Consider the following 25,264-nt stretch of genomic DNA (forward strand, 5'->3'; position numbering starts at 1 on the left):
GCAAGCGCTGGGAGCTAGGGGGGGAAAAACGGGCATGCATCACGCTCAGGGGAGGAGGCGGAGGTGAGCTGGAGTAGGGAGGGCGGGGCGGGGAGCTGCCAGTGGGTGCTGAGCACCCACCAATTTTTCCCCGTGGGTGCTCCAGCCCCAGAGCATTGAGTTGCACCAAGCTCAAAGTACCCATTCATCCATGCCTGTGGATTTCCAAAGCACTTCTCCCTGTAGTAGCTAGAAGCCCTAAGAGGCTTGCAACAGCTGCTGCTTATCCAAAGTCATCCACAGGAGTGAGGGGCAGGACTGAAAAACACATCTGATTCCTGCCCACCATTGCTAGAGCACTGTGCTTAGACAGGCTCGAGGATTTTGTGGGTCAGTGAGTGATTTGATGCTAGGTTACACCACAGGCTCTTAACGGCTTAATTTTTCATACCAAGTGTCTGAGCCGTTAGAACCTTCCCCACCTCCTCTCTTGCTGCAGGAGTGGAGCTCTGCTGGCGTGTTGCTGTTAGCCCTGGTGACCGGTTTCTGTCAGTTACTTTTCCAAGACTCTGCTTAGGGAAAAGGCTACAAGTAACTTTTAATTTTTTTTTTAAATGAAACCTGAGTCTCCTCATTTCTGGTGTATCCTGAATCATGGGCCCTTGTGGCCTTTGTAGGGTCCGAGGTCAGACGGGACCATTGTGATCATCCAGTCTGCCCTCCTGCGTAACACAGGCCGGAGAACTGCCCTGAATTAATCCCTGTTTGAATTATGTTTTAGAAAAACATACAATCCTGGTTTTAAAAAAATGCCAGTGATGGAGAATCCCCCAGTTGTTGCAATGGTTAATTACCCTCGCTGTTAAAAATGCACACCTTATTTTTAGTCTGAAGCTTCAGCTTCCAGCCATTAGAGCTTGTTACGCCTCTTAAAGAACCCTCTGTTATCAAATTTCTGTTCCCCATGTATGTACTTATAGACTTAACCTTCTCTTTGTTTAGCTAAATAGATTGAACTCCTTGAGCCTATCACTTTCAGGCATTTTCTAATTCTTTAATTGTTCATGGAGCCCAAAGTCCGACTGTCTCTGTTGAGCCCATTCCTTTTCCCATGCGCCTCTGTGCAGATGGAGTTCCATCAGACTGTACCCCTGGCTGTGGACAGAGGGGCCCAGCCAGCTAAGAAGAAATACAGGCAATCTCGGAGCAGTGGCTCCTTCGGAGGGTGACGAAGCCTCCAGGGAAGATGAACTCCCCCTGCTATTGGTGGACCGAGACATGGGGGTTTGCTGATGGGTACATACCTCATGAATCACACCAAACCACACTGCCCCTTTGGCTGTCCACTATATACATAAATGGTCATCAAAATCACTGCTTAATAAAGCCATCGGGACGGCTTCTCCACCTCCTGGCTATTAGGTCACCATCCACCACTTTGCAAAGTGCGTAAGGGAGGACACAGGTAATATTTTTTGCTCACTTCGCACTGGCAGCAATGAGGAGGCAAGATGCATGGAAGAGGAGGTGACTTAGGCCCACAATTTGCTTTTCACATAACCATTGTATTAGCAGGAGAGTTGTAAGCAAGATGCAAGAAGTAATTCTTCCACTCTGCTCAGCACTGATAAGACCTCAACTGGGGCACTGGGTGCCACATTTCAGGAAAGATGTGGACAAATTGGACAGAGTCCAGAGGAGAGCAACAAAAATGATAAAAGGTCCAGGAAACCTATGAGGGAAGATTTAAAAAAAAAATTGGATTTGTTTAGACTGGAGAATAGAAGACCGAGAGGGGATGTGATAAGTCTTCGAGAGCGTAAAAGGCTGTTATAAAGAGAAGTGTGATAAATTGTTCTCCTTTAACCTCTGAGGATCGGACCAGAAGCAATGGGCTTAAACTGCAGCAAGGGAAGTTTAGGTTGCACATTAGGAAAAACTTCCTAACGGTCAGGGTGGTTAAGCACTGGAATAAATTGCCTAGGGAGGTTGTAGAATCTCTGTCATTGGAGGTTTATAAGAACACGTTCGATAAATACCTGTGAGGGATGGTCTAGATAATACTTGGTCCTGCCTCAGTGCAGGGGATTGGACTAGATGATGTATTGAGGTCCCTTCCAGTCCTACATTTCTGTGGTTCTATGGTTGTAAGATTCCCCCCAGGTACCAATTATTACCTTGTTATAGAGCTCAGATTAACATTTCTTTCTGGGGCAATACAGAATGGGACCTGTTTAAGGAAGAGAAACTGTATTTCATTTGTTCCCTTTATGTTGCATTTTTGGCTCAGCCAGTCAATTGGATTCTATGTTCTCTTTTTCCGTCTGTCTTTTATGTAGTGCCATGTCTGGGACTTGTGGTGTTTACAAACCTATCCCTTTGGTAGCAGAGCAGTTGCTAAGACTAGACAGATGCTCTGATTTAGAGTTGCCAAGTGCTGGAAGACTGCAGAAGGGATCGCTCTTTGAAATAATGGAGAGAGTCATTCTCTTTGTCTCGGGAACAAAGCCACGACTGACGAATGGATCTTAACGCCATGGTGCAGTGGGAAATTCAGTTTGGCTTTCATCCTCTGGGGAAGAGGAGGCAGAGAGGTGCTCCTGAGAAGTGAAAAAGTTGGGAAAAGCCTGCTATCCATGAGCTATCATGACTGACAAGACACCCCAAAGCTCTGCCTGATGGCTGCTAACGGGGCTCTGCATGCTACCCAGAAGAACGACTTGAAGAAAGTGTGACATCTGATGCCAGACTTTCTGGGCACTGTTTACCCCCTTCTCCCCCCTCCAGTGTACAGGCATAGAATTAACTTGGTGCATCGGTTAATTCCCTGCAGAAGGGCAGATCTCAAGTCTTTCTCTAATCCCTGAAATCAAGCTCAGGTCATCACCAGTTGGAATTGACATGCTTCTTCAGACCAGCGTCGTGCTGTGACCTAAACTCAAAAGCAATGAATTGTCGGTTCAGAATAAACAGCCACGGGAGATCTTCAGAGCTGAGTTTGTTTGCTGATCTCCTGCCTTGTAAAATGAGGTTATATTCTTTTTATTTCAGAATCCTTCTGCAATGGTTGGTTATCTAGTAGCCCCGTGATGTGATCTGATCTGATCTGCTTGCACTTGTGTTTTTCCTTTTCTAATCCTCTACAAATTGCTTATTTTTTGAACTCGCCTGCAATAGAACCCAGCAGTTACTGGCAGGCAGCAGGTGTTGATCACACACCAGGACTTCCCGAGTCCCATTTGGCCCTCTGGGCCACCGTTGTGTTCAGTTGTCCCCAAAACAAACTTTCAAATACTGTAATCTGGTTCAGGACACCAATTTTTAAATACACACAGTTGGGCTCAGTCCCATTGGGTTCCACACCAGTGTGAATAGAAGTGTTTTCAGTGGAGCGATACTGGTCTAATACTGGTGTAAGTGAGAGCAGAATCAGGCCTGGTACCAACTTGTCAAACGCACACCTTCCTTATGTGCTGTTACCAGGACCCCATGTGCTCCCTGATTCTGTGGCCTTGGCATTAGCACCAGAATCCACCCTTTTGCTGCAGAACTGAGAGGCAACTGCATGAACTAAGCCTGGCCCCCTTTGGGGAGTGCAGGACAGCAGTGGGGTGTCTGTCTCTGTGGGGTAACTGGCTATCTACTTAGGGTGACCAGATGTCCCGATTTTATAGGGACAGTCTCGATTTTTGGGTCTTTTCTTATATAGGTTCCCCACCCCCTGTCCTGATTTTTCACACTTGCTGTCTGGTCACCCTATATCTACTGCAGTTTTCTCTTCTCTTCTTCCCCTGCAGATAGATGTCTGTAGCTGGCTTTGCATGTTGTATACAGTGCATCTTTCATTTACACCCCATCCACCCTTTTGGGGAGACGGGGAGGGGCTTCCGCGGGTGTCTTATTAGCACAGAGGCATCTCAGATATGCTGCCTGCATTGCGGCTAACTGTCTCTGCTTGCAGACAGACCCGTTGTAGTGGGCGAAGATCTCTGCTGCTGTGGCACTCCGTTGATCAGCAGTTCTGCGCTGGCACTTGGCACTAGTGTGCGGACAGATTTTTACCACTATGTAAATCTTTAGTATTTCTGAAGGTAGAAGGTTAAAGTCTATTGAAGAGTAACTCATTTCTTCTGGCTGTGTGGGGCTCTCCGTCTCTCTCCTCTGCATCTTTGGGTGTTGACAGTCAAGGCTGTGCAATACATTTCCTAGTTTCCTTTTACAAAGGGACTTGGTGCATTGACGTATTTAGTAGCTGATCGCCTGTTCACTCTGTCCGCTGTGTCTGAGGATGCATTTTTTTTTTATCTGCATCATCTTAACATTCAGGCAGGACGGTGACCTGTGCAAATAGAGCCTCCATCTGCAGATTATTTTCTGCTCGTACTAGAAATCTTTGCTTGGAGAGTCTCTTCCTTTGATGCTCGTAGCTTTTCCCCTTTACAGAGTGATATGGTCATTGTTGCATGTGACCAAGGCTACCAAATCTAGGCTCTTTAAGGAGCCAGGACATGAAATTTACGTTAATTGTATTCTTGTATCCATGGTTGTCTTGGCTGCTCACTGGACTGCTTTGTGACACGCTCTATCCAGGTGGGACTCACCCGGCCAGCCTATGTCTTCCTTTCATGTGAACTCTTTCTAACTCTGAGTGAAATGGACTGGAGTTTCTTTTGTTTTTTACCCTCTTCTCCTCTCTGAAAGCCAAGGCTAATCCCTGCTGAATGAAGAGAGCCTCTCTCTAGAATAATATGAGTAGTGTCCTCATCCCCAGATCCTGAGATACTTTACAAACATTAATTAAGGCTCAGGACACCCCCGGGAGGCCGGTAAATATTGTCCTTCCTCTTTGACTGGGGAGAGTGGGAGCTGAAGCACAGAGATGATAAAGGAGGATGCTCTTAGGAATCATGTTTTGTTATGGTCCTGCCCAGGGACACACTGAGATCAGGGCCCTGGCTAGGCGCTGTGCAGACCCAGCGTAGTACATAACCTTTGCCTCTGAAGAGCTTACGATGTAAATGGAGAGGCCAGACAAAGGCTGGGGGAAAGGAGTATAATAGATGTGATGGTACCATGAGTTGTTTGGGAGGTAGGTGGTTGGAGTTGGGAGGGGATTGGTTAAGCGGCAAGGGAAGGAGTGAGGAAGGTAGGAAGGGGCAGGTGTGGAGTGACGCGACGGTGAAGAGGCTGTGAAGGAGGAAGTGGGAGCAAACAGCCGATCAGCACCAGTCAAAACTATAGCAAATCTCATCCGTGTCTGTGGCACTTGGTCTCGGCTGCTTCTGCAGCTGTTCCCTGGCTTCGTTCTCTGGCTGGCTCCTCCCAGCCCAGTTTCCTTTCCCCCATGCCTCATGGCTTGGGGGAAGGGGTGCACTGCAGGGATCCCCGCTGCTCAGCCGTGGCCTTGTGCTTAATGCTCCGGGACAAGAGCCAGGTGCTCTGGGAGCTCTTCTTGGCTCTTCCACGGGACTGCTCTGTGCATGTCCCAATCTGTAAAGTGAAGCCCCTAGGGGGGAGGGATAGCTCAGTGGTTTGAGCATTGGCCTGCTAAACCCAGGGTTGCGAGTTCAATCCTTGAGGGGGCCACTTAGGGATCTGAGGCAAAAATTGGTCCTGCTAGTGAAGGCAGGGGGCTGGACTCAATGACCTTTCAAGGTCCCTTCCAGTTCTAGGAGATTGGTATATCTCCAATTATTACGTTTATTACCTTCTCCAGCGGGGTTGTAACTCAGGAGGCTGAGTGAATTCATACTTGTAAAGCCCTTTGGAAGTCCCTGTGACCCTATTTTCCTTTCCTATGGTATGAGTAACTCCTGTTCAGGCTTAGGGGAGGAGCTCCTGTCCTGCTGCTGGGGAAGAGGAAGGATGGCCCAGTGGTTAGGGCTGTAGCCTGGGGCTTCAGAGACCTAGGTTCAAGTCTCTGTGTTGCCAAAGACTCCTTATATGACCTTAGACAAGTCATTTAATTGCTCCGTGCCTCAGTTTCTCCATCTGTACAATGGAGATAACACCCTTCTCTGCCTCACGGGGGGCGTTGTGAGGATACTACAGTGATAGGAGCCATATAAGGACCATAGATAGCGAATGGGGCCTGCAGAGTCTAGCTTGGAGGTTGCACTGATCATTTCCGAGCACAGACGGCTTGAGAAGGTGCTGACGCTGGGAGACAGAAGATTGTCAGTGTGTGTGGGTTTTTTATTTTTTTTTTTTAATGATTTTAATTGAATCTGTGCTGCAGCACCTGATGCCAAACATCTGTTAGCTGAAGCCAGAGGAGCTGTGCAAAGAGCCAAATAATTCTCATGACGTGCTCAGGGGGGCAGGCGGCCTGCAAAATAACATCCTGCCGGGCTGGGCCACTTATGTGAAAAGCAAAAGCCTTGGTACCAGCATCTGAGAGATGGAACAGGGATGCCCAGGGAGGTGGTAGTAATGCTTCTTGCTTACTGCAAAGCATGTTGCGGACGTTAGCCAACTCATCCTCCCAACAGCTCCAGAAGGCGAGGTAAACTAAGACCGAGAGGTGATGGGACTTGTCCTGGGCCACGCATGGGGGCTAGAGTCTGAGGCCGGATTGGAAATTACAAACTCTCGACCCTGGGGCTTGTGCCCTCACCACTAGTCTGTCTGCTGCCAGGGGTCTGGGACTAGATCTGCCTTCCCTGTACGTAAATCTTTCCAGGGGGCTGGCTGACTCTTTTGGTCAGCTGGTGGGATTTGAGTTGATTTCACTGGAGTCACTCAGCAGTCCAACAGCTATGTCTGGAAAGCCCAGCTTTGTTGGCCAGTCCCAGGTCCATTTGTCAGACCTGGGTCTGGCTGTGAAATAGCCACTGAGGGTATCGGGACAGATCCTCAGCTGGTGTACACTGCCGCAGCTTCATGGATTTCAATGGAGTTACGCTGATTTATACCCGCTCAGGACCTGACTCTGTGTTGCTAGTGCCCTTTAATTTGGGGAAGGGAAATACATACATTTCTGGAGCAGCCGACTGCTTCCACGATTGCAGAGTCCAAAGGCTGCTCGGCCTGTCTCTTTGTTGTATAACTAGCCAACAGGGAGGTAATCCAGAGACCAGAGCCATCTGCAGCCTGTACGCACAGACACCTCCAGAGTCGCATCGAAACAACCAGCTTCAATTTGTCTTGGAAACCAAATGTGACAGAGAACAAATTCTGAAATTGGAACATAATCAGGCAGCCTGCCTGGTGGTGTGAGTCCAATAAAGATTCATACCCTGATGTTCACAGTGTCTCCTTCAGTCTCTTCTCTCCTGTTCAAATATAGGAGCATTAGAAAAGCAATTTACTAAGTGACCTTAAAAGATCTGCTGTGACAACTCGCTGCAAACGGTCTGGTGAGGCATCGTTCTACTTCTCCCTCAGGTGTTCTTCCTGGGCTCAACCCCTGGAGCTGAGACGCACCTGCCAGGCTCATTGACGTCAGTGAGTGGCAGGGGCCTGACCTTGGAGGGCATGCTGGCGGTGCAAGATGCCTGATGTGGAGTTCACCCTCTCTCATGAGCCGTCAGAGCTGGGGGGGGGGGTGGCGTGGCCGGCAGTGCAAGGGATACTTTTACCCAGCTGTTTTCTGGAAAATCAGGGCTGCCTGGAGAGTTTTCTGGCTGCACGTGGATTGTGAGGGCAGCATTACAGATGACATGTACAGCACGATAGTGAAGTCCGCTTGCCTCATTACAAGTGGAGTAAGCTTTCTAACTGGAATAAGCTAAAGAGCTAGGAAACTCCCTTAAACTGAAACACAAGGGGGTTGCACCCAGGTAGCTCAACTAAATCAGATTCCGAGCAGATTTAGTCACTGCACACAAAATGCACTGACTAGGTTCATAGATTCAAGGCCAGGAGAGCCCCTTGTGATCCTGGAGTCTGACCTCTTCTCTATAAGACAGGCCAGAGATCATCCCCACAATAATTCCTTTCGAACTAGAGCATACTAGAAATTAAAAAAAAAAAAAAATCCAGTCTTGATTTAAGAATCGCCAAGTGATAGTGAATCTCTGCGACCCTTGGTAAGCTGTTCTAATGGGTAATTACGCTCCCTGTTATAAAACCTACGCCTTATTTCCAGTCAGAATGTGTCTAGCTGCAACTTCCAGCCTTTGGATCATGTTAGACCTTTGTCGGCTACATTCCCCATCCTGAAGATTGTACAATTGAAGATGGAGAAGACATGGGGCGAGTCATTAGTAGCATGACTAGTACCAGGCGATTGTTTCCTGCTGCTCTTAGGTGGGAGGTGGCAAATGGTCTTTCCCCCTCCAGCGAAGAGATCCGAGTCCAGCTGCCAGTGCTCGCAGACGTTCAGCTGGAGCAGGGCTCTAAGCCATCCCTGTGGGTGGTGGGCCATCTCCCAAAGTGCTCCATCTCACTATCGGGTTATGCTCCCTCCCCTGCCTCCTGTCGCGGGGCTCAGGATATTGCAAAAGACCAAAGAATCTGTGTCCTCATCACCTCAGCTGTAAGGAGATGCTAAGCAGGAAGACCAAATCCAGAACTGGGTGGGTAGCTTTGGAAAACACTGTTCAGAGCCTGTTCTGTTGCTGCCTCCTGGAGTCCCCTGGGCCTTGTGGGGCTGTTGTTATTCCTAGAGAAATTAACCTGTAAAGAGAATCGTTGTTTTGCTTTACCGAGCAGCTCTTCCTGCTGCTTATTCCCCACCACGAGTCATCTTAACCCACAGTTTGCACCATTGCAATTATTTCCCCAGCAGCGTCTTGCAGAGTAACGGGCGCTGGGAGCAGATTAACCCTTTCAGAAGCAAATATGATGGTTGGATACAGATTCCCCGTAATACTGTAGTACTGCCTGGGCCAGATCCTCAGCTGGTGTAAATCAGCAGGGTTCCATTGGCAGCTGAGGACTGGGCCCTGTGCTACTGTAGCATCCAAAGATCTTTGTACACAAGCATTAATGAATTTAGCAGAGGATCTGATTCCCTGGTGGTGTATTGTGCAGTAGGTCAATTTTAACCCTGCTTTACAGATGGGGAAACTGAGGCATTGAGGGGTGAAGTTAGCTCAGGATTGCACGGTGAGTCAGCAGCAGAGCTGGCAGTCGACCCCGGGGTTCCTGAGGCCCAGTCCTCTCTGCTCTAATCACTAGGCCTCCTTTCCTACAAGGTGAGTTACTTTTGCAATATGCCGTTTCCCTCAGATACGTGTGCATTGCCATGGAAGCCTTGGACCAGCTGCTAATGGCCTGTCACTGCCAAAGCATCAACCTGTTTGTGGAGAGCTTCCTGAAGATGGTGGCGAAGCTGTTGGAGTCAGAGAAGCCCAACCTGCAGATCCTGGGTACAAATTCTGTAAGTAGCAGCCTGGGTAAGGCCGAGCCTTTTGTCGTATCTTCTCGTGCACAGTGGTTGTCTCCCCCCCACTCCTCCCATCCCCCACCCCATAGAAATCCTTTGCAGTGTAGTGAGATCCTGGTTCGATTCCGCCCGTTCCAATACGCAGGGGCACAAGAGGGTGTTTCTCCCGGAGAGCCAGGTTCAAGCCTTGCCCAGATCACAAGTGGATCGTAATCTCATCCTTCTCTAGCCATATCTCTGAAACACCCTGTGTGTCGGAAAATCTCCTGTCGGGAGAGACTCAGGCCTGGAATACTGGTGTGAAGGGGGCTGCAGGCCAGGATGAAGGGGCATGAGTAGAGCTGGGGCAGAGCTCACGACGAGAATAGCAGAGGGGCTGTGGATCAGGATTGAGGGGCATCATCAGAGCTGTACAGGGAGCTCAGGACTGGGAAAGCAGTGAAAGTCCCTGCAGCTTACCTCACATAAACCTGGCAGGGGGGAATAGCTCGTTCTGTGTCCAGGAGATCAGTGAGAGAGAGAGAGAGAGAGTGTGTGTGTGTGTGTGTGTGTGTGTGTGTGTGTGTGTGTGTGTGTGTGTGTGTAGTCAGAGGTGAGGGGCAGAGAAAGAGACCGAGGGGTGTAGAGTGAGACAGACAGGAAGGCAGAGAGCTGGAAGGGATCCAGTGCAAAGGTGGGAGAGACTGATGGGATAAGGGTAAGAGAGAGCCAATGGGGTAATAGGGGAAGGGCAGGAGGAATAGAGGTGTCAGGAGAAGATGAGATGGGGAAGGAATGGAATCGGTAGCAGAGAGGGGGAGTGGAGACATGGGGAGAGAGCCAGTGAAAGCGGGAGGGGGATTGAGAGAAGTGGGTTGAATTTAGGGGATGGAATGAATGAAGACGGGACAAAGAGGGAGGGAATGGGCTGTATTCAGCATTAAGCTTGTCCTGGATCTGGAGGACACCGAGGGGCCAGTGCCCAAAGCTCGTGGCCTTGCTCAAATGGACCTTAATGGGGTGAGGGTTGGGTGTGTCCCTGCTGTCGACCTGACAGCAGCCCCAGGGAAACTTGGAGCCTGTATCATTTCTGTTGCATTTTTGCCTTGCAAGTGGCATCTGTGTGAGTGGGGTGGGCGCACTGGCGGAGGGGGAGACGTGGGGCGAGAAAGATGGTGCCTATTGGTGTTGACTTTCAGTGGCTGGGATCGTGCAGTGTCAGAAAGGTGAAAGGGTCTTAAAGGGACATGGTGACTTAGGGCAAAGTTTGCAAACGTGGCCACTCTTTTGGGATGCTCAATTCTTAGGAGCTTCTCCTAAGCCAGCTCGGGCCTGATAATCAGAGATGGGGGGCACCTGCAGCTGCCATTGCCTTCACTCAGGAGTTGCTGCAATATTGCCAACCTCAGCATTCAAAAATCAGCAGTCAGGTCCCTAGAAACCATGAGACTGAAAGAAAAAACATTGTCTCCTTTCCTCTTTGAACTTTTAGGTCACGTTCGGGGCACCTCTTCAAGCTTCTTTTTCTGAAACCCTAGCAGCGAGAAACTTTTTTTTTTTTTTTTAAAAGGCTGAGTTTCGTGAGAGTTTCATGAAATAATGAGACTCCAGGAGTTGGGGCTTTTAGGGGAAAACTCCCCCCAATCTAACAAGATTCATGATGCAGTCACAAGAGTTGGTAAGCCTGTTGATGGGTACCCCGCACCTCTAGAAATCAGGCTCAAGCTGTCTGAAGTTGCGCACCCAAGAAATCCATGACCACGTGTGGGCTCAGAAAGTCAGATTTAGCTAAAAACATGCTGGATATAGTGAAGTGAGACCAGTTAGTCTCCTTGGCTGATTCACATGCTGCTGGTCTCATTTCAGTACATCTAGAATGGTCCAGTGGATAAGATGCTGGGCTAGGACATCAGAGACCTGGCTTCTCTTCCCAGCTCCACTACAGACTCCCTGCGGGACCCTGGCTGAGTCAATTCTCTGTGCCTCACTTTCTCCTTCTGTACAAAGGGGATAATAATACCCGCCTTGAATCGGGAAGAAGTTGCAGGGGACAGTGCTGCAGGGTGTGGCTTGATCTTGGTCCTCTTTCTTTGGACCCTCCTCTCCAAGCTTAGAAGAGCCCTTTGCCTGTGAAATCCTAGCTGAAGGGCTCTGCTGATTGCTGGTCTGTGTGGCCAGAGGCTGATCGTTCCCTTTATGTTAAGCTGTGACGGTCCTAGACAAATCCCAGGCTGGGGTTTCGTGCCCCGTGTAATGAGCTCTGACACCTGAGCCCTGCTGGGGAATTGTTAGAGCTCCATCCCTCTGGACAAAGGCTGAACCATAGAAGGGAGTTGTACAAAGCAGATTCTTAACAGCAGCTTTTCATGCACTTCATAGACATGCAGAGAGCAACGTGAGCTGAAGCAAGCCTAGCCCAGCTGCTACGGCTCACTGCCCCGGGAGCTCCCTTCCTTCATCTTGTAGCTACAGGCTGCCGGTAGGGTCACAGCTGCAGGAACGAGAAGGACGGATGCTGGCATAGCAAGCCCAGCTGCCAGGATCAAGACTCCCTTCGTTGTCTCAATCTGTTCTAGTAACTGGCAGGCACATCATGGGGAATACTACTTCTCCCCATCCTTAACTAGTATCGCCCAGTGCTGAGAGTTCTGGGTTCTTTTCCTTTCTTTCCTTCTGACTAGCTGTGCAGCCTTGGGCAGTCACGTCACTGTTTTGTGCCTCAGTTTTCCCCTCTGTAGAGCAGGGATCGTCTCATTGCTTAGCCCTGCAAAGCGCTTTGAGATCCTCTGACGAATATTGAACGCTCACCATGAACAATTTGGAACAGCAGGTAAACTTCTTATAAATCGTGCTGGGTTCGTGTGCAGTTTGTGAGCAGAGAAAGGGCTGAATTACCCAGTGACTGCATTTGCAAGAAATCATTTTCACCAGCTCAAGTATGTAACATTACCCCCATTCTACAGATGGGAAAACCAAGGCACAGAGTGGTGAAATGACTTCCTCCAAAATACACATGACAGAAGTCCTGATTCCCATCCCCTGTTCTCACTACTACACGGTGCTGCCTCCAGCTGTGTAACTGTTTGTAGGATGACTCTTCACATCTGCATTTGGTGGGACGATTGGATCCACTTATCAATTGCTTCATTTCTCTGGAGCACTAGGTTTGTGTGACAATTAGGCTTCTGAGGACCTCTGGCTTGATGGCTTCAGCGTTGCTAGTTATAACCCTTTAGGCATTGGAGACCCTTGGCTTTCTCTGGCTTAGCCACGCAGGTGAGTGACTCTGTTTACCGCTCTCCTGTTTGAACTCTGGTGGATGCATCTCAAAGCTCCTGGCTTGAGACTTGCCCATGTAATAGACCACCCTCTGGCTGGATGGGGAACTCTGCTCCTGGGTTACGACCAGTGGCTGCATCCCAGCTGGCAGACCGGACAGCCCTGAGTTGTGTTCTGCCTCTTTCTCGCCGCGGAACAGAACGTTCCCAAGAGCAGCATGGGTTATAAACATCACCGCATAAAAACCAGAGACAGAATCAAAAGCTTTCACACTCTGTTCTTCAACGATGTTCATTGCTCCAAATTGAAAGTGATGGGAAACTGCCATGGTGCATCCATCAGCAGAACTATTAATCCACAGACATCAGAGAAGCAAGATCATCGATCGGTCGGGCTAAGTTAGCAGAACGCTGCTGTCGGCAGGCTGGAGAGACATTGCGGCACCATCTCCTACTGTAATGACTCTGCCGTTAACCCACAGTCCTCAATAGCCGCTTGATTGGAATCATAGGATAGAATCATATTCTCCCAGTCATAAAGCGCATATCTGTTCAGGGAAAGGAGAATCTCCACTAGCTGTCTATGGCCTATGACACACAACTGAGCTGTTCTGGGTCCATCCAGTAGAAGGCAGTGGTCTCTCCCCCCCCCCCCCGCACCCCAGTTCATTCTGATATACTGTAATATAGAGCACTCTATGAACAGTAGTTACTTCTCATCCCTGCCTCCCTACCTTTGTGGCATCATTCTGCTGGCAGGAAAACCTAAACACAGAGGTTAAGTGTTTCACCTTAGGCTGCAGAAGGAGTCTGTGGCGGAGCTGAGATTAGAACTTGGAAGTTCCTGGCTCCCTGTCCGGTGCTCAAAGCACTCAGCAACACTGCTTCCCTAGGTCAAAATTGGACATCTGTCCAAATGCCCCTAACCGTTAGGAACTCTGATAAACCGGAGCCTGTATCCCAGGGCTCAGGGCCCCATTGTGCTAGGGGCTGTACAGACACGCAGTAAAGTGACATTTCCTCCCCCCCAGAAGGTGGATGAGGCAAACCACATGGGGCTTGGAGGCAGAGATGAGGGGCCTGCCAAGTGTGTTCATTGTACAGCAGCTGGCTGAAGTCTCTGCTCACCACCTGCACGGGTGTTGCGCAGGCCATGGGAGAGCCATGGAGGCAGAAGGGAAGTGAGAGGCGACAGACCTGTATTTCAGTTTGTGGCAGCAGCCACCTCCTCTCCTGGGCTGCCTGGAGTGTAGTGATTATAATGGGAGCTGTTTTTTCAGGCTGGCTCGCGTCCATGTGGGGGAGTAAATGTTAAGCTTGCCGAAGGATTGGAGGTGACAGTCGTCAGCTGCTGGGCTCCAGACATTTCATCCCAGTGCTCGCGCTGTGCTGATCAAAGCCTTCTCCGCACTCACTCAAGCCAACGGGGAGATGTGGGCGAGCGGGAGGCTCAGACCCCAAAGAAAACACAGGGACTGTCTCAGTCCAGTTCCCCTGCCAGACGCAATGGGGACAGAGCAGCCTAGGATGGAGGGGCAGAGATTTGGCTACAGCAAGTGGGACCCTGCATGAGTCACTTGGTGGAAAGGAGCGGGTTTCTCAGCAGCTGAGCTGCCCTAGGGGAGAAAGCGGCCATCAACAGCCTTTTAAATGAGCTGGCCGGCCCCTGAAGGCGGGAGGCTGATTGTACCTGGGAAGCATGGAATCGCTACTGGAGCATGGCCTTTGCAGCTCCGTTCCCTTCAGTTGATATAATGGTGGATTTCGAGGGTTCCTGTGATCGGCGATCAATTGGGAGAGTAAAGGGGAGCCGTAGAGTCCAGTGAACATGAGGAATATTCATCCAGGCACAGTGGAAAAACACTGGGCTCAAGGGTAATTCACTGCTGCTGAGCGGGGTTGGATTGTCATGCCTGCCAAGCGAAGGGTCAGAGGCTGCTCTTGGTTATGCCGGCTGCAGGCTTGGATGCTGCTCTCAGGCACTTTACTGTTAATCTGAATCCCTCCGTTAATGTTAATCTCAATCCCTGTGCCAGCAGGCCCCCTGCCTCCTGTGCATCCCTTCCTGGCCTGGGGTTGCTCTGCAGCAGGCCAGCCTCAGTAACCCCCCCTCTTCAGGGCACTTGTAAACGCCACACAGTCTCTCATGGCTAACGCCAGCCCTGCCTGGGGACGGGTGAATAACAGAAATAATTCAAGAGATGAGGTGGGGGAGGTAATATCTTTCATTGGATCAACTTCTCCAGGTCCAAATAAAGTCCAGCACAGCATCAAACTTCACAGTCAGCTGTAGTGCCTCCTGCCATGCCTCTTCTTGGCTCCCAGCCTGCTCTTCGTGAAGCTGTCCCCCCCAGCTGGTGTCTAGCCCTCTGCCTCTGGCTTCCCTTTCTCCCAGTTAGGGTCTCCTGCAGGAGCTTCCTCCTCCCCTCTGGCTCATCATGGGGAACACCTGCCCTCCATCGGAGAGGCTGCTAATGAGGCACAGGTGGGTTGGATCAGTTCCCTCTTAAAGGGCCAGGTCCACCCTGTGACACTCTCCATGGACTTCAGAGAAGTTGCTGGCGCAGCTGAGAGCAGAAATTGGACCTGAAGTCGTCTTTTGTGTCTACACAGATTAGAATCAGCATGTAGGTCAGCTAGAAACCTCTCCCCTGACACAGCGCCGGGCCAGTGTGCCTCCGACCCAAGGAACAAGGGCCTGGGGAGAGGATCATGAAAGCTGTCCCCGCCCGTTCATTCCTTGCCTGTTGTTGCTCTAGCAGTGCAGGCCGTATGCAATAGCATTTCAGATTACGAAGCAGGACAGCCTTGAGGGAGAATTGTCTAGTGGTTAGAGCAGAGGACTGATGCTCACATGATGAGAGTTGGTGCTTAGGTACTGAAATGCCTTAGGAATAATGATGGGTGCTGAGGATTTGGCTACTGCCTGGTTTGTGGTATTTCCCTGTGGTGTGTCCCCGTCTCGCCCCCCACCCCAGCAGTCAGTTGCGTTGCTGGCAATGGACTCTTAATAATTTATCCCAACTATGTTCTGGTCTGACTTGAGGGGACCCTCTGCCTGCCATGTGGTGTTTTGCACTCCATAATTCAGAGGAATGCTCAGGACAATTTCTGCGGAGAACCTGTGGTGTGTTTGTGCTGGGAAATGGATAACGGTAATGAGATGCTTCCTCCCCTATCTGCTAAGGAGAAACTGTTTCAGGTGCATGCTTAATTAAAGGGTATTGTCACAAACAATCCCTCCTGTCATGGAGCTAATGGTGGAGGCGGGAGGATGCTGTTCATAGACAGCCAGGCTGAGTCACGCCTGTGAAATCTCGCCTTCGAAATGTCTCCCTTCGCTGAGTCACGTGTTGCTAATCCCCAATACTGATCATTCTCACACGCCCCCGGGGGGGGGTGGGAGGCTCGTTCCACATCTGTCTCGAATGTGCCCATCTCAAGGTGTCTAGCAGAGATGTTATTACTCTATCCTGTTATTACTGTATCCCTGAAGACATCCATTCACCCATGCAGATTCTGTACCCTTGGGGAGTTTCTGTAGTGTAGAAATCCAGCTCAGACACATGTAAAAGCCCCCCCACCCCCAGTCCTCTGACACGTGCCTGCATTCTCCTTAGCACATGGGCTTGCTGGCCAGGGGTATAGGTACCAACCCTTGTCCCAGCCTGCCCACTTTGCAGTGAGGGCATAGCGCTATAGCACGGTTGTGGTGCTTGTGTTCTGATAGTACACCAGCTCTATCCCACAATTCCCAGGGTCTGCGTGTTCCAGCCCTTCTAGATCCCGACTTCCAACTTGCCTCCTACGCGCCTGAAGCAACTCGCTGGTTGAAGTGCAGCTGCTTGGTGTTTGTCCCCACGTGGACTGCTCTGCTTTGCACTAGGATGCTAGTGTACCTCTGCGTAAGCAGGTCTTCTCAGGGCTCGGAGGTCCTAGGGTTCAGCAGAGACGTGGGCAGGTCCTGTTGTTAATTTTGTTGGGTTTCCATACTGAAATCTGCAATGGTGCTCAGAGCTATACGTAAAGGCTTGAGCCTCCAGGAGCTTACAGTGGCATTCAGATGCATGCATGAGACTTCCAATAGCTGTTGGGGGGAGTAACGTGAGTTTGGGGTGATGGCGTAGGGGGTGGAATCCTGCAGCGGTTTCTCAATACGGCCATCCTGTGAGATAGGGAAGGATTGTAATCCCACCCGCTCTACCTGCAGATGTTTATTTAAAAAACCTCATTGAAGTTAGTTTCTGGAATTTTTAAGAATTTAAGTCCTAAAAATTTTCCAGTGTCTGTCAAAGCTGATGCTTTGATCTTTGGGTACCTGTCTCTGGCTTCTCCTGCTTTGGAGGACTTTGAAGTATGCGTGGCTGGCGCCAGCCTCACTCTGAGCCCAGAGATACTGCTGGGTGTTTTCAGATATGCTTCAGCCTATGTACAGCAGAGAAAGAGCATCATTAAAAACCACAGGTTCCTCTGCGCTCACAATGGTTGGTTTGAGCCTGGGTCTCCGATCCAGTTAATCAGGGACTGCTAATGGCTGGTGGAGCCTTTCATCTACAGGTCACTAGCTCCAGTCCGTCTCAGGGCAGGCGGAGCTCAAAGCGACTCTGGTCTGATGGCTGTCTACTGGAGTGAAATGCACGGTTGGTCTGAATCTAGTTCCTTATGGACAGATGTTGCCATCCCAATGGATTATGTGTATTAAGGTGGCATCCAGAAGCCCCACCCTCCCCCCGTCTGATCTGGGTCCCGTTGTGCTAGGTGCTGGCTAAACAGACAGAGGGAGACCGTCCCTGCTTTCAGACAGCTCAGGCTGCAGTTGGCCCCACTTTGCAGCCCTGGCTGGCAGGCAGAGCAGAGGGGCCACGGATCAAGTGAGCCCTGGGGGATGTTCTCCTTTCTCAGCCCCCGGAGGAGGTCCCTGCAGGCCAGGAAGGAGGCAGATTGGCAGGAGACGGGCAGCAAGAAGCTCATGTTGCCTGTATGTCATACTCTGGAGTTTGTCAATCGGGCATCTTTTGGGAGCACTAAATGTCGTCCTACTTTAAACAAACCTTCTCCCCGAAAAGGAGAGGCTGCTTCAGCCAGGAGATGCTGCAGCCAGCACTGCTGGTGCCAGCCGACATTGAAGGGAGCTTTAGGATTCTAGGGTGACAGTCACTGGAAACTAATTAAAATCAGTGTCTTCTGCTGGGATAACTAGCTCCTTCTTCGGTGCGGGGATGGGCAGGATAATCCCTCCCAGTTCTCTCACCCAGGGATGAAAGTCTTGTGCCATGTCGGCACCCGGATGTACGGTAAGCTAAGCAAGCAACTCCCTTCTTGTGCAGCCAGTGGTATAAGGTTCATTATATAACACTGCTGCTTTTCCTGGTAAATAATGGATGCATTTATAGGTTGAAAGTGGATCTCTTTTTTTTTTTTTTTCTGGGAACAGTTCCCAATGTGGCTGAGCTGGCTTGTTGGATTGCACAAAGCCAGTCTTTCATTTCCCCCTTTGGATCTGACATTTTATTAAGAGAGCAAAAATCGTGCGCCCAGAGGTGAATCAGACCCTTCTGCCTGTGCAATGATTTGAACACCGAAGGCAAAATGTGCAGATGATAAACGACTCAAGATAGTTAAGTCCCAGGCAGACTGCGAAGAGCTACAAAAGGATCTCTCAAAACTGGGTAACAAAATGGCAGATGACATTCAATGTTGGTAAATGAAAAGTAATGCACATTGGAAAACATAATCCCAACTAGACACATAAAATGATGGGGTCTAAATTAGTTGTTAGCACTCAAGAAAGAGATCTTGGAGTCATTGCGGATAGTTCTCTGAAAACAGCCACTCAATGTGCAGCGGCAGTCAAAAAAGTGAACAATGTTGGGAATCATTAGGAAAGGGATAGATAATCAGATTGAAAATATCATATTGCCTCTATATAAATCCATGATATGTGCAGATGTGGTCGCCTCATCTCAAAAAAGATATATTGGAATTGGAAAAGGTACAGAAAAGGGCAACAAAAATGATGAGGGGTATGGAACAGCTTCCATAGGAAGAGAGATTAATAAGACTGGGACTTTTCAGCTTGGGAAAAGGGAGATGTAATAGAGGTCTATAAAATCATGACTGGTGTGGAGAAAGTAAATAAAGGAAGTGTTATTTACTCCTTCTCATAACACAAGAACTAGAAGTCACCAAATGAAATTAATAGGCAGCAGGTTTAAAACAAACAAAATGAACTTATCTAACTCTTTTTTTTGAATCTCATTACATTTTTTCCACAAAACGCACAGTTAACCTGTGGAACTCCTTGCCAGAGGATGTTGTGAAGGCCAAGACATAACAGGGTTCAAAAAAGAACTAGATCAGTTCATGGAGGATAAGTCCATCAATGGCTATTAGCCAGGATGGGCAGAGATGGTGTCTCTAGCCTCTGTTCACCAGAAGTTGGGAATGGGCAATGGGGGATGGATCACTTGATGATTCCCTGTTCTGTTCATTCTTTTTGAAGCACCTGGCATTGGCCATTGCTGGAAGACAGGACACTGGGCTAGATGGACCTTGGTCTGACCCAATATGGCTGTTCTTATTGAGTGGCATAAATGATACAGATGGACAATTTGGATGTTGTTCTCCCAGCAGCCTCGCAGGATAGGCAAGCAGAAAAAAGAGAGAGAATCAAGTCTAGCCCCATCTGGCTTGTGCGGGGAGAGAGAAGGACTGGACATGCTCGCTATAACTTTGAGTTGCAATGGTGATGGGCACCATATTAGAAGCTAGATACACCTAGCACGCTTTAGAGGTAAGTCGTATTCTCCCCATTTTGCAGATGATGACATAAGAACGGCCATACTGGGTCCGACCAATGGTCCAGCTAGCCCAGTATCCTGTCTTCCGACAGTGGCCAATGCCAGGTGCTTCAGAAGGAATGAAGAGAACAGGGCAATTTCAAGTGATCCATCTTCCGTGGTCCAGTCTCAGCTTCTGGCATTTGGCGGTTTAAGGACACCCAGAGCATGGGGTTGCATCCCTGATCATTTTGGCTAATAGTCATTGATGGGCCTATCCTCAATGAACTTATCTAGCCCTTTTTTTGAACCCTGTTATGGTCTTGGCCTTCACAACATCCTCTGGCAAGGAGTTCCACAGCTGTGCATTGTGTGAAGAAATACTTCCTTATGTTTGTGTTAAACTTGCTACCTATTAATTTCTTTGGGTGACCCCTGGTTCTTGTATTATGTGAAGGGGTAAATACATTTCCCTATTCACTTTCTCCACACCAGCCATGATAAAACCGTAATGAAAGTAAGCGAGTCTGAAATAGAAGTGATGCATAAATGTCTCTTTCTGGCAGAGGGAGTGGGTCTGTGTAGTCTTCATTGCTTTGCTAACGGACAGATGGTGGCTTGGAGCATAGAGCCTATGTGCTGGCTGCATTTTTTGGATCCTTCTTCCACGAGCAGTCTTTCCTCTCTGGATGTTTGCTGTGTTGCACTAGGAATTAGGACAGTTTTGGAGATAGCTTGGCTGTGCCTCACAATGCCATCCAAGTGCAGCTGCTACTGACACAGCCCTTGTGATGAAGGAAAATTGCATGTGCTGTCGAATCATTATCTGCCCAGTTTTATAGGTGCTGCGTAGTATTAGCACAATTGTCTGTCAGGCTACAGTAGCCAAAATCTTACCAGGGAATTGGTTGTGTCTGCGTTTTGGAAAAATAAAGCATGTGGCATTGTTAGTGAAAAAAAAAATAATCAAGGACTCTGCCTTTCCCTGGGGATAAAATAAATCCAACGTGTGTTCAAAGTATCACAGCATTGGTAACTTTCTAAGATGTTTGTCTGAGGTTACACTCAGAAAAGCAATGAACTTCTCTTCAATGCAGCTACTCCCTGGGTGTTCAGGTTAGATGCCAATGCTTGCAGTTTTATACTGAGTCTTGTGGTATTTGATGTTTTTCTGAAAGCTGCAGCTTCAGGTCCTGGAAAGAAACTGCAGAGACTGTCGGCTAAGTCTCTAGCCCTTATGGCTGCAGAGAAAAGCTTGAAAATGTGACTCTCTCTCAAAGACCTGAGCTGTAGATCTGCTGACTTGACTGACACAAGAAGTTTTCACTCCAGTTAGCCCTGCGGAAGCAGTGCAGCTCTGAGTTGGATTCTATCAGCAGCAGCAGACTTGTCAGCTAAGTTCTGCGGGGAGAATCTCCACTGTTTCCTGGTGGAGATATTAAAAGTGGGAAGAATCCAGTTGGATTTTCAGAGTCTCATAATGCTATTTTAAACCTTCACTTTTCAGGCCTAGATTCCTAGGTCAGCTAGAGCAGAGCTCAGTGCCTTTCCAGGGGCATGAGATGGCTTTATGCCATCTTTCCATCCTTTCAGATCCTGGAGATACTGAGGCTGAACGAGCCAATAATGCAAATTAGAGCAGCCTCAGGGGTGCTCTAACTTGTCAGCGGAAAAAGGTCCTCAAGGTGCCGTTCCCCCAGCCAGGATCACCAGAGCACATGTCACTGCCATCTGTGACACCCCTCACCCAATCCCCTGCCTATCCCTCCATGGTCAGGGCTGGCATAGGATTTGCTATCCAGCTCAGGATTCTTTTACATTAGCGGTATCCTCAGCTGATGCCTTTAATGCAGCTTTAAGCCCTCTTTGTATCACTGGAGCCCATAAAAGCTGTAAGAGTGATAAAAGAGAGATGTGTATTATTTGCAGTGGTGTTGTGGCCACGTTGGGTCTAAGATATTAGAGAGACAAGGTGAGGTGAGGTTATATCTTTTATTGGACCAAATTCTGTTGGTGAAAGAGACCAGCTTTTGCACCTCACAGAGTTCTTCCTCAGGTCTGGAAAAGGTGCTCAGAGTCTCCCAGCTGGTGGGACAGATAGTTTGGCATAAAATTAGCATAAACATTCAAGCTGAAGTGGCAAAGAGTCCTGTGGCACCTGATAGACTAACAAACATATTGAAGCATGCGCTTTCGTGGGTGAAGGTGAAGTGACCTGTTAACCCCTCTGCAGTCATAGGTCTAAAAAGGGGGGCTAGCGAGTGGCAGTTTGTTTTAATAAGCCATAAACCAGTGTCTTTATTAAGACTGTAATTTTTAGCGTCTAGCAAAGTTATGAATTTCAGCTCCCAGGCTGGTCTTTTGAGGTGTTGTGCAGGTTGCCATTGAGGACGAGGACTGAGAGGTCAGCTATATAGCGATGGCTTTGTGAAACGTGTTCCCGCACAGGTGATACAGTGTCTGTCTTTTATCATTTGCCTGTGCGAGTTTGTTCGAGAACGTAGTGGTTATCTGGCTTCACCCACGAAGTTGTTGTTGGGGCGTTTATTGCACTGGAAGAGGTACCTCACATGTTGCAATAGGCGTGACTAGGACCCCTGGATCTTGATGGGTGTGGTGTGGGGGCTGTTGATCATTGTAGCGGTGGAGATATGCCTGCCGGTTTGGCATCTGTTGTTCTGGCAGGGTCTGGTGCTGCTTTGAGTTGGTGTGTCCTGGTCTGTGAGGAGCTTGCTTCTGATGGTGAGCTTGGTGAGGCTTACTAATCATTTTTCTCCCTCCCTCCTTTGCTTTCCTTCCTCTGCGCTGACTCTTTCTCTCCTTCAATTTCCCTTTTCCAGTTTGTGAAGTTCGCGAACATTGAAGAGGACACTCCCTCCTACCACAGGAGCTACGACTTCTTTGTGTCGCGCTTCAGTGAGATGTGCCACTCCAGTCACGATGAGCTGGAGATCAGAACAAAGTGAGTATGGAAGAAAACACTTCAGCCCCCACTCCTGTCTAGCAAACGAACGACTGAACAAGTGAATGAAACTTTTAGGGCTTGTCTATCTGGGGGTGGTCAGGAAAGTTAAACCGAATTAACTGTAGGTTAAAATGTAAAGGGGATGAGTTAAACCTCATTAACCTGTGTGGATGCTCTTATCAAGACTTCAATTTTAATTTGGTTCATCTTAATTGATCTGGAAGTGAATTAAATTAATCTGAATTAAGGCCACTCTATTGTGAACGAGAATGTCCACACAGGTTTCATGCAGTTTAACTAATCTGTTTTAGAAATTAATTTGCCTGAGTGTGCCCGTGTAGACAAGCTGTTACATGATGCTTTTCATCTTGGGATCACTGTGCAATGGAGCCTGTGAAGAACCTCTCGAAGCTGCAGCCACTTGTGGAATGGAATCCAGTGGCTCTCCATGCCATCCCACAGTTAGCGCTGGTTGGGAATTTTTCAGCAAAATGATTTTTTTTAATTGGAAAATGCCGATGTGTTGGAAGCAAAACTGTTTGAAGAAACATACCGGGTTTGCCAGAACTTTAATCAAGAGAGGTCTCTTGGGTGCAGAACTGAAAGAGGCAGATGCCCTGGAGTAATTCAGTGGTCAGAGCACAGGACTTGAATCCAGCTCTCCTTCATCCCAGGTGAATGGGGCTCTGCCTGTTTTTTTTCTGTTTTGTTCTGATTTGGAAAGGGAAAGTTTCTGAACTCTTGAAAATATTCGCAGGAGAGGAAAACCATTTCCCACCTGGATCTACTCCCAGCCACCTAATAGAGTAAGCCAGGTCTTTTGCCAATGGCTGTTGGGCATAGAGGATACAAATTCACTCTCTAGGACAACCTCCCAGAGAGCCCCAGAACTCACTAGAGAGAGGCCGTCAAATTGGTAGTGACCCAGTGACTCAGATCAGGGTTGAGTCACATAGATAGGAAATGTGCACTTAGTGTGTGGTTCAACATAGGACTTCGGTCTCCAGTGCTCTTGAGCTGTCTCCTTAGAGCAGCATTAAAATCCACTAATGTGACCGAATGCTTGATTATAATATTGAAATACGGAAAATGAGTGTTAATGAGCGACTCACTTTCCTGTGCTGGGAAGATGCTCCTCGGGAGGATTAATTATGACTAACACAGACAGATTAATGTTGTTTATGGTGAACTCGTCCGCAGTGCATTTAAAAACAACTAGCATTTAAAATGACCTCCTCTCCGTCCCCTGCAAAGCATTCCATAACTGACTGTGATGCTCTGGGGGTCACCCAGGCCAGGAAGAGGTTCAATCAGCACCTGTGTGCAGAGGAACTCAATAACCCTTCCAGCCCTGAGTTCTCCTCCCACAACATCTTTCTGCAACTCCCAGCCCCTCTGGCTGTAACACTCACACAACCATTACGAAAGTCACTGCTCCTTTAGCGAGACAATATACAGCAGCTTGTTAGCTTAACTGGGGTTAACACAGCCTTCCCTTCAGTCACGGCACTGAGCTGGTTTATAGCAAACATAAACCACGTTTGTGAAAAGAGAACCTCGGCGGAAGTGATCCCATAAGGATAGAAATGGTTACAAACAAACAAAAGTGAAAATACACTGCTAAGCCTGAAATTCAGCAAAGAGAGTCTTTCTTTTGTTCAGAGAAGTTGTCTCGCCGCAGTCCTTCTTCCAGCATGGCTGGCTAGTCCTTAGCCAGGATCCCAACCCAGAGTTCAAAGCGCTTGGTTTCTTTGGCCTGGTCTACACTAAAAAGTTACTTCGACCCAGCCACATCGCTCAGGGGTGTGAAGAATCCACACCCCTGAGCAACGTAGTAACGCTGACTTAAGCCCGGGTGTAGACAGCGCTAGGTGGATGGAAGAAGTCTTCTGGTGACCTAGCTGCTGCCTCTCCGGGAGATGGATGACCTACACCGACAGGAGAACCCCTAGAGTAGTGTCTACTCTGTAGCATTTTAAAAGTAGACAAGCCCTTTGTCTCCTTAGGTGAAGGGCCACTTACGGGTTTTCCTCCCCTCTCTTTATAGACCACTAAGCCTTTGAAATGTGTTCTTCTGAAGTGACTCCCCACATAAAGTTCCTTTCCATGCTGGGTGGAGATGCCATGCTGTGTGGTGGAGATGCCATCCTGGCTTCTACCCCGCTTGTGATTTTCGCAATGCAAATGATCTTCCTGCAAAGTCCAGTATGAAAGAATAGACCCCTGTCCTTGGCCATATCTGGCTTCAGGTGTCCACCCCTTTCCTTCATCTGGAAAAACCCGTTTATCAACTTCCCCTAGCGTGCCCGCATTAAACATGTTTTAATCGCTTTGCAGCACGTCTGTATAATTCTTCATAGGGTAACTGTACCTACATCCCACAAGGACCGTGAATGAGCAGTGAGTTAGCTTTCCAAAGATATATCATGTGCCATCTTTTGGAGCAGTGGGTGAAGCACAGTGAGCTGACCAGCCAGCTGAGCCCAGTTGCTACGTGCCAAGGGGCTCCAGGCCCTCTGGCGCTGGGGTTCTCTTAGTGTCACCCCGACTGGGTGCCGTTTCAGTAAAGTCCTGCTGTTCTCATAACTGTATTTTGCCCGTGGTTAAGCTGCGGTCTGTTGAGTTTGATGCTTCCCCTCATCTTTGAGCGAGGTTAGGCGTTCTAGAAAGCCTTCCAAAGGCCGAGGAATAACAAGCAGGGAGAGGCCAGGGACAGCACAGAGTAATAACCCAGTGCTTCAGAGCGGCATCAGGAAGAGGTGATCGTTTGGTCTGTGATCTTGGAGTCTGGAACCTTAGAACAGCCAATACTCAGACTATGCACAAACCCAGAGCTGAGGGCATGAAGTTTTGCTGTCCTGGACTAGTTCAGTGCAGCTAGACACACTATTAGTGGCTTTATGGTAGCCGTAGGTGCTGCTCCAGCCAGAATCTGGACCTACATTGTCATGGG

The 25,264-nt window shown here is 48.8% G+C and overlaps 1 protein-coding gene across 1 annotated transcript in view; it reads left to right on the forward strand.

Annotated features, from left to right (window-relative positions):
* Window positions 1–25,264, forward strand: part of EFR3B (EFR3 homolog B) — a 131,854-nt gene that overhangs the window by 60,522 nt on the left and 46,068 nt on the right. Inside the window, exons 4-5 of the mRNA XM_050948971.1 lie at window positions 9,154–9,304; window positions 22,187–22,308. Coding sequence (XP_050804928.1) covers window positions 9,154–9,304; window positions 22,187–22,308 — 273 coding nt within the window. The remainder of the gene's footprint in view (window positions 1–9,153; window positions 9,305–22,186; window positions 22,309–25,264) is intronic.

The sequence above is a fragment of the Gopherus flavomarginatus genome, chromosome 4, assembly GCF_025201925.1.
Source record: "Gopherus flavomarginatus isolate rGopFla2 chromosome 4, rGopFla2.mat.asm, whole genome shotgun sequence".
Classification (NCBI taxonomy): Eukaryota; Metazoa; Chordata; order Testudines; family Testudinidae; genus Gopherus; species Gopherus flavomarginatus.